This window comes from Vespa mandarinia, chromosome 9 (assembly GCF_050613455.1).
Source record: "Vespa mandarinia isolate Hongniang chromosome 9, ASM5061345v1, whole genome shotgun sequence".
NCBI lineage: Eukaryota > Metazoa > Arthropoda > Insecta > Hymenoptera > Vespidae > Vespa > Vespa mandarinia.
The window spans coordinates 1450001-1460000 of record NC_140818.1 but is presented as its reverse complement, the minus strand read 5'-3'; the positions used below and the strand labels follow the sequence as shown (position 1 = coordinate 1460000).

At 38.0% G+C, this 10000-nt stretch overlaps 1 protein-coding gene across 1 annotated transcript in view; it reads left to right on the top strand.

The window, feature by feature from the left end:
* The window catches only part of LOC118446420 (uncharacterized), a 156053-nt gene that overhangs the window by 3663 nt on the left and 142390 nt on the right, over positions 1 to 10000 (top strand). Inside the window, exon 2 of the mRNA XM_085659430.1 lies at positions 8491 to 9282. Coding sequence (XP_085515556.1) covers positions 8491 to 9282 — 792 coding nt within the window. The remainder of the gene's footprint in view (positions 1 to 8490; positions 9283 to 10000) is intronic.

The window sequence follows — 10000 nt, the reverse complement described above, 5'->3', positions numbered from 1 at the left end:
CTATTAATAGGCATGTATCGTAAGTACGTGTATCCAAGAAACGTTATTAGCATTATCCGGGGAACCGTTTCTGAGCAATAAGAAAGAGAAAGAAAACAGGTTAAGCTCTCTTTACTAACGTAGACGGTAGTGTCATCATCCCAGCACAGACGACTAACAACCGAGAGGAGAAAAAGAAAAAGAAGAAGAAGAAGAAGAAGAAGAAGAAGATCGGTTTACATGAATCGAAAAGGTCGCCTTATAGCTTGCTAGTGTCTAACTGTCAGGGATAAGGACTGAAATAACAGAGACGCATTAGCGACGCGAGGATCAAAGTGCGAAGTGCATGAGTTGGAAAGGAAAGGAGGAATGAAGGAGGTATGAAGGAGGAAGAGGAGGAGAAGGAGAATAAGAAGAAGATGAAGAAAAGGAGTGAGGAGGGCAGGGGAAAAAAGAAAGAAAATGAGAAGAAAAAACGACGAAAATAGGGAAGCCACCCAGGCTGTCGTGCCGTGAGTTTAACGCGTGCGTTAATGCCTGTCGGCCAGCCTGGACCTCGTCCTCTATAATTAGCCTGTATTGTGTTACTCACGAGCGGATTATTGCGCTCATAAACCGCTCATAAAGTTTTTCGTCCACGACGAACACGACGAAGAAGTTTGTTGTCCCTCTACCCACGTGATAAGCCCGACTGTGATATACAAGATTAACATTTTTCTATGATTTCTGATAATGATCCAATCAAATAGCTTATCTTCATTTTTATCATTATTATTACTGTTGTTTTTGTTGTTATTGTTTTTGTTGTTGTTGTTGTCGTTGTTGTTGTCGTTGTTGTTGTTGTTGTTGTTGTTGTTGTTATTGTTATTGTTGCTGCTGTGTTGTTGTTGTTGCTGTTATTAGAGTTATGATCTATGAATAATCGTATCGAGAAATCTTCACGCATACCAATCATAAGTTATACTGTTATTATTGATAATAATATTTGAGACTTGTCAGATGTAACATGTGTATCTATTTATATATATAATTAGTATAATTAGTACTGAAAGGTATAGAAATGTTCGAAACATTTAGATCAATCTGATTAATCACATTAAGTTGGAAGAGTGTATTCTTCTATCAAAATTGCATCGATCAAATTCATAAAAAATTATCCAAATTATACGAAAGTTGGAAACAATAAAAAAGGAAAAAAAAAGAGAAGAAATAAAAAACCTAATAGATTTCAAAGAGAACATCGAGAGATAATGGCTCAAACTATTTAGGCGGGACAATATTTGATCGATTTATCTGAAAAGAAAAAGAAAAGAGAAAAGAAAAAAGAAAAGAAAGAAGAACAAAAAGAAGGGAAACGTTCTATCGTTCGAAGGAAAAAGAAATTAAGGTTGGACTCGAAATAAGAGGACTGGTCTATCGGTCGTAAGCTCGTTAAGGTTCTAGTGAACGTAAGATAGTACAACGTCCGTGTCTACGTTCACGTTCACGTTCACATTTACGTCGTCGTAGTCGTTTTGTCCCACAGTGGGATTTCAGGAAGCGTGTGTTCGCGGGTAATAAAGTCGCTCGGTCTCGGTCAGAAGAACTCGTGGGTTTTGTCCTGTACCGATAATGGCCACACTTCATCAAGGAACCACACCATCGGTCCTCTCTTTCCTACGGGACACGAATTCCTCTTTGCCTCGTTTTACCCTCCCTCGTCCTAGTCTGTACCAAGGCCATCTGTTTCGTCATTACCGACGGGTAGTAAAGCATCCCCTTCCTTTTCTTCTTCGTCTTCTCTTTCTTTTTATTTTAGTTCTCCCCTCCTTCCTTTCTCCACCTCCATCTCCTCCTCATCCTCCTTCTTTTCCTCCTTCTTTTCCTTTTCTTTCTCATCCTCCTTCTCTTCTTCGTCCCACGGGTGATACATCGTGTTTCCTTATTTGCTCCGAACGTGCTACGGGAAAATCGTCCGAGAAAATCGAGTGATTTGTCCGGGAAGTGTTAATGGCCAACCTTGTGGCGCACATACCCATCTAACCATCCTTCTCTCTTCGCTCTTTCGCTTCCACCTTCTCCTGTCATCCACGTTCCATGCTCCTACTTCGTGATACGTCCGTAGGGTATACGCCAACGGAAATACAAAATCTCACGAAGAAGAAGAAGAGGACGACGACGATCTACCAAGAAGCGCTGATTTATCGTCTCGCATTTCTTCCTCTTTCCCCACCTACCATTTTTCCCTACAGAACGATGATTTGCCGCCTTAAGACTTAAGATTACGATGAAATGAACGCTTATACAGAAACAGAGAGAGAGAAAGAGAGAGAAAGAGAGAGAGTAAGAGAAAAAAAAAACGATAACTATAATACACTCTTGACTATTTCAACTTCCTATAAATTATTTCTTAACGAGGTTACGAAGGTTTTTCTAATCGATCGAAAGAAATCGTTTGAAAGATTTAACAAACATTCGTTTATATATATATATATATATATATATATATATATACATATATATATATAATTTCCATGTACATATAAACATACATACATACATACGTAAATATCTACACTGATTTTTAAGCTTATTTATGAACGCACGGATAGCGTTGAAATCTTGCTTGAGAAATCCAGCCGGTAGTCCGAACGAAAGAAATTTCCGGCGTTCTTTTACTTCACGAAGTGAAAAAAAAAAGAAAGAGAGAGAAAGAAATAAAGATAGATAGAGGGAGAGAGAGAGAGAGAGAGAGAAAGAGAGAGAAAGACGATATAGCGAGGATACGATAGGGGTATATTTTCGGGAGCCGTGAAGCTGTCAATAAGGTGGATTCCAAACCGCTTCTTCGGTAGTAAGGCGAGGATACTCTAAAAGAACTGCCGCTTGCACACGGCCGTTAGAGAAAAGAGATATAGAGAGATAGAGAGATAGAGATAAAGATAAAAAGAAAAAAAAGGGAGAGAGAGAGAGAGAGAGAGAGAGAGAAGTATGGATCTTCCTCCTCCCTCAGAGTTCAGAAGCTTTCTTTCTCTCTCCCTCTCTCTCTCTCTCTCTCTCTCTCTCTCTCTCTCTCTCTCTCTTTCTCTCTTTACCTATCTATCTATCTTTCTCTTCGTTTCGCCCTGTGTAGCGTGACTTGCAACACAATTTCTGGTCCACGAGACTGACGGATACCCACTCTTTCTCCAAGGTCTTTCTTTGAATGCCGTATCGGCCCGAAGAGATGCCCGTGCTAGTCATTAGGCCGTATCGTGTGAGAGATCGTTAAGAAGGAACCTCCTCTAAATGGAACACCTCGGTATAGAAGTATACATATGTAGGTACATGCACCTATGTATAAACGGTAAAAATGTATATATGTATGTATTTATATATATATATATATATATATATATATATATATATATGTATTGTATACGCGTTCACGTTCCTATGCTTTAGTTCTACGTAGGTTTATATGTTGGTACATTGCATCCTCGACCTTATGTAATCACCGACTTGGAAAAGTAGTCTTCTATATCTGATACCAGAGAAAACTCGTCTCTATGACCGATCTTAGGCTTGTGAGAAAATACAACTTCGTATCTCCATCCCTCTCTGCTCGTGTTGTATCTTGTTCTTGTCATCGAAAAAAAAAAGAAGAAAAAGAGAAAGAGAAAGAATTTTTTTTTGATCGTTCGAATACAATTTTTTACGTCACGTTACGTCGACGTAAAATGATGGAAGACATTCCGTCGAATTATTCGTTTGTAAAAAAAAAGATCTTATTTCATGTTTAACATCGCCCTCCATGTACGTAATCTCATTTTAATCTCGAATATACGATGTAAGAATATATTTAATTACAAGACGAAAATTATTTTATTCAAATTTGTCGTCAAATCTTACTTTTCATCGATTTTATAATCTGTTTGTAAAAATCTGGAAGAATTTATATTTTTAACGAGACACACAACAAAAATATAAATAAATTATTCAGATAGTTAGGATAATAATAAGAATATAGCTGATCGTTCGTCTCATAAGAATCTCTCTTTTTGTAATTTCGATTTATCACAAAAAAAAAAAAATAAAAATAGAGAGAAAAGAAAAATCTAAATGAAAAGCACCGGTTGCCCATAGATCTCGGTTATGCAGTCTCATAGAATATCTTATATCGACTTTCATCGCCAACTCGTCGTCATGCCGCTTCTATTTATTATATATATATATATATATATATATATATATATATATATATATTACGTATATATATTTCTTCGTCGCTTAGTTTCATTTGGACAATCGATAGAAGTTGAGTCGGATCGTAGAAATCGACTAATCTTTCGATTCACGCGAGCCAAGGACGTATAACTGCTTCTGAAAGGCAACCTCGATGACTACTAAAGGACTATTCCTGACTTGCCACCACCATCACATTTACAATCGTTAGTACGAAGCACGAAGCAGCCACCTCGGAAATCGTTTAACGTAATTACGGCTCTTGTGTCACGAGACCGTTCTTTACCATTCACGGTCCCGTCTCGACAAATGTTATCCCGTTTATTCTCTTTTCTTTTCTTTTTTTCTTTTTTCTTCTTTATTTATTTTTCTTTTTTCTTTTTTTCTTTTTTTTCGGAAGCGTCAAAAGGTATCCTCGGTAAGCAGACCGGTGCGAACTTGATGGATATTTCCTCGATGACTCTCTGACATTCCTACGAACGTGTCTAATTCGTGTCCGACCATCTATGATAAATATTTTTCTCTTTCTCAGCTTTAAGAAATTTCTCATTATAAATCTCGAATAAGGATCAATAATAAATAGATATATTTAAGGATTATAATCGTTCATATTGAATCTGAAGATTGCATCTTTGGTACGATCAATTACCTTACGAATTATCTGTCTATCAATGATCGTAAATAAGAAGAAGAAGAAAAAAACTGCTCGACGATAGGATACGTACGACACGTTCGTCGAAATTCAAACGGTTTATGTCGACGAATGAACGTGTAAAAAAAAGAAGAAAGAAAAAACAGAGTGAGAAAGAGAGAGAGAGAGAGAGAGAAAGAGAAGTTTTTTCGATGCAAGATAAAAGACAAGCAACGTGACTACCGGTACCGTCCTTATGGAAGAGCTTCATTAGCGGACTTTAATTATACGACGAGCAAGATCGTTGTCGCACAGTGGATAATATCCGGACGAATAGATCTCCGCTTGGTTCAGACCTTCGGCCTGATAGCGGAGCGGATCGTTCATCATCCTCCTAGCAATTATCGTAATTAATATCGCCGTGGTGTGTCGGCTTATACACGGATACGTACCATGACTCGCTTAGATTTTTAACTCGATTCGCCGGATATCGTTTTTCGCAGCTGAGAAACGACGACGCATAATCGCTTGATTCAATGAATCCTGTCGTCGATTTAATCATCGTGAACGACGAGCCCCAATGTACTCTTCATTAAATCGTAACATTTCTCACGAAAACTTTTACTCTCCGTTGATAATTCTGATTGATATCTTTTTTCTCTCTCTCTCTCTCTCTTTCTTTTTTTCTTTCTTTCTTTCTTTCTTTTTCACCTGTTTCCAATTGAGATAATTAATACCTTATTTAATAATATTAAGAAAAAGTACGATACTGTGATACCGTAAATTAAAACGATGCTCAAAGTTTGAATGAATGTTATTATGAAGAAAAGAAAAGAAAAGAAAAGAAAAGAAAAGAGAACAAAAAAAAAAAGCAAGAAAGAAAACAAAACCAGTAGTAATATCTAAAGTGAAAGCGAAAGTAAATGAGAACGATTAATGTTACACATCGCTCTCCCTTTCTCTCTCTCTCTCTCTCTCTCTCTCTCTCTCTCTTCCTTTCTCTCTTCGAATTAGACTAATCTCTCCCTCTCCTTTCTCTCGTAGCGAAGCTTGAACACCTTATCTACGCAAAATATCAACGACGGCGCACGTTTCTAAGCCTTCTAATCAAGACGTATCCTCTTCGTGACCAGCTAGCTCCTCGAGCTCCTCGAGAGTTTCGACGATATCCAAGAACGTCATTACCGTTCGTAGCTAAGAGAGCTCGGTGATCGTTAAGCTCGCTTTGTCCGCGAGTTCAGGGGAATTGGTAAAGCAATAACATTAATCCAGGACATCGCCGTGGTGCTAGAGAGAAAAAGAGAGAGAGAGAGAGAGAGAGAGAGAAAGATGCGGTGCTTCCTCTCGTGGTCTCTCGTAGCTTTCTCGTCCTCGTGCAGACCTCGAAGAGTAATCCCTGGTGGTCGAGATCCTGGATGTCCGTATAAAGCAGTCCCGTGGAATGGACTTGGAACTTGCTAACCTCCTCACCTCTTCTCCTCTCGTTCTCTTGGTCACGAGCTGTCTTGGTTCTGTCGCGGTTGCTCCCTAGACGGGATGCGGTCTGGACGCTGGGTAGACCCTTGTACCGGACCGTCTGTAATTTTAATAAGCCGTATTACGAGCTCTCCTACCTACGGAAACAACTTCCTTTCGTATATAACGGCCGAGTATTTGCCGAGTAGACCCACCCTTTCTCTAATTCTACTCTATATCTGTCTCTATCTATCTAATCTATTTATCTCTCTCGCTCTTATCTCTTTCTTTCTCTTTCTCTTACCGTTGATCAACCTGAACACCGAGATAAGCCTCTATTTGTCTATCTATATCTTTTTTTACTTTTATCCAGCTTTCTAGACATAACTAATAATCTCATGTTCGTTATAACGAGGAGTCGAGTGCACGTGATCATGATTAAGGTTTTAACTATAACCAATTAAATTATCTAGATCACATTTGATACAGTATAATGCAAAACTTTTCAGACGACGTTACGAAATAAATATGATATTTCTTAAATATCACCGAGGGATCCCCGTATAACGTTTAGATGTGTTACTTTAAATGAATTCCCAACATCAGTAGCCGTCATCTTGGCCATCTCTCTAGAGAGAAAGAGAGAAAAAAAGAGAAAGGGTGAGAAAGAGAGAGAGAGAGAAAGAGAGAGAGAGAAAGTTATTCGAAGATTAAACGGGGGCAATCTGTGGCGCTCTTTTCTTTTCGCTTCTTTTTTTTCTTGTCTTTCTTTCTTCTTTTTTCTTTTTTCTTCTTTCTCCCAAACGACCAGATTTTTATGCCTAATTAATCGCCATAAATCCGAGGGAACGCCGCTGGATTACGGTGAAATTTGCGCTTACCGTCTCTCCCGAGGGGTGATTCAATGATTTGTAGATGCACGGGGTGAGATCCTTCGCTCCTCGTAATTCGCCTTAAGCGTGCGCGATCTTCCACGTTGATTGAACGCATTAAAAGCCATCACTTTCTCGTCTAATCTTCGAGAAGGAAGAGAAAAAGGAGGAAAGAAGCAACAAAAACAAAAACAAAAACAAAAAAAGACAACAAAAAAATCAAAAACGAAAAAGACAAAATAAAAAAAATGCAAAGGCGACTAAGAAAAAAAGAACAAAAATAAAAAAAAGGAATATATTAATTTTATGGAAAATTTCAATCTAACAAAGAATTTTTCGAATATTCTTTCTCCTCCTCTTTTCTCATTTAATTTTATCGAATATTCCTCATTGTTAGTTGATTTTCTCTTTTCCTTTTCTTTTTTCTTTCCCTTTTTTTTTCATTCTTTTTCTTTTAGAAAAAAAAAAAAAAACATTATTTCTCGCTCGATCGAAAGTACCTCGTTCTACTTTTTCCATTAGCATTTATCGAGTCCTCGGAAAAGTACGAAAAATCTGGCAGAGGAAGAGAAGTAAAAGTAAACGTAGTAGTGTTAGTGATAGCAGCAGTAGTAGTATCAGCATCAGAAGCAGAAGCAGCAGCAGCAGCAGCAACAGCAGTACGGCCAGAAACAAAATGCAGAAGCTCAAAGTTATCCGCGAAGTTTCGAGTGCAGAGGCAGTTGATTTATCGGGCTCATTACTGCCAGGAAAGAGGGAGGACTACAGGAATGGAGCCACCCCAACGGCGTGTTTTACAAGACGGCATTAATTGCTCGAATTAAATATGCACCTCTCTCCGCGTCGTAATTTATTTCGGTTTCCTTAAGCACTTTAAGTCGTCGGGAACTCGACCGAGTATACGCCGCCCATCGCCGAAGCTTTCCACGAACGTTAATAATGAGTATGCGGGATATTAATTGACGTTGCTCGCGAACGGTCCTTTAAAGCCGTTCTAACCTGGTTAGAACGATTTTCCGTTGATCGTAAGCATGGGAATAGACCAATCGTATGTACATATATACATTTTTAGATATATAGGTATAACGTGGTTATGGACTTGACGTGAATGATCATTCTAATTAACACTTTCTCAATTGACGTATTAATACGTTCTATAATATGTACTATTAACATCGATTTGCCTCATTTCACTTTCTCATATTTCTATAAAGAAAAAGAAAAGTACGTAAAGAAGGAAGCGAAAAGAAAAAGAAAGATTCGAAATAATACGTAAATGTATATTTATTCCTACGTGTAATTAATTATTGATAAAGTTATACCGTAATTATTATTATTATATCGTTACAGGAATGCTTTGGACGAAGAATGTCGCGCTCAGAAAGCGCTTAATCTACTTGAAGCTCGTGATCGTCGTATAGCTTTCCTCGAAAAAAGAGTTGCTGAATTAGAGAAAGCGGCTATTGGCATGCATACAATAAGTTTGCACGCATCCTCGACACTATCCAGTTTGGACGATCCAACGAACAAGGATGCGTTTTATAGTATCACTCAGAGCGAACAATCGATGAAACTCGAGAACGATTATAAGAATCTTGATTCGTCGAGTATCGAACAGGATCATCAAGCTTACGATAAAATTCAAAGATTTTCAATTGATCGAACGATGGTACCTAATTTAAAATTATCGTCGAGAACGTCCAATAAAGAAATATTCTCGACGACTGCTTTGGATATGACGTATCAAAAAACATCGAATTACCAATACGTTGGTAGTTCTGATATTAGTACGAACGAAATGAAAAGTCAATCTATCAGCGAAACCATTCGCGATTACGGGAATAATAAGTCTCCGATCGTAGATAAAAGATCGACGTTTATTTCTAACATAGACAGTGAAAAAAGATCCTTGAAAAAAGACGAATCGAAGTTTCACTGTCGAAAGAACGAAGAGATAACGTACATGATACTTCCGAAAAGTAGAAACTGCAATACGGGTTTTCCCTCCAGAGTGTCTTCGAGCGTGGCTTGGATACGAACGAAGCGGAACTTCCGCAAGAAGATTCGACCCTTCGCTGCTAGGGTGAGGAGACAGCAAAAAGGCGATCAGCGAGCGGAGAAAATCGACGTTTCGTCGTTTCAGTGAGTACACTGGAAATCTTCTTCCTTACGTTGCGAAATCAACACAGAAATGGTCATGTACTTTTTTATTCTTTTTTTTTTTCAAATAAACGACTTACAAATTAGTCTTATTTTTTTGTTTTGTTTTTTGCTTACTCCTCTATGGGCCCGTGTAACTTTCAGGTCACATTTTAATTTATCGAGATTTTACCAAATAATTATAGCTTTTTTCATGAGATCGCGCATAAATCTTAATTCAATTTTTTTGGATTTAAAACAAAAATTCGGCTCATAGAGGGTTAAAAAATCAAAATCATAAGTATGAGGGAAGAGTGGGAAAAACTTTTTGATTTAATCTCGACGATTTATGTGTACAAAAATCGTGTCTATCATCTTACAATATCCTTTATATAACATTAATACGATCTAAAATATAAGGCGCACAAGTTACGGATCTCGATTTTCGATCGATCATCTCTTAGTGAGTGAAAACGCGATATTTTTCTCTCTATCTTTCTCTCTCTCTCTCTCTCTCTCTCTTTCTATATACTTACATATCTCGAAACGATACGGTTCCGCGTTCATCATCTCGGTGCACGTCAAAATGGCGATCGTTTAACTGGTAAAGTAGAGGATGCCAAGTAGAATATCAGGTCCACCGGCACGTACCAGTTGGATTTTTCCAAGTTCGGCGAGTAGCGTAACGCTTGGTGCTCGGTTGAACGTGAAAATGCATGTA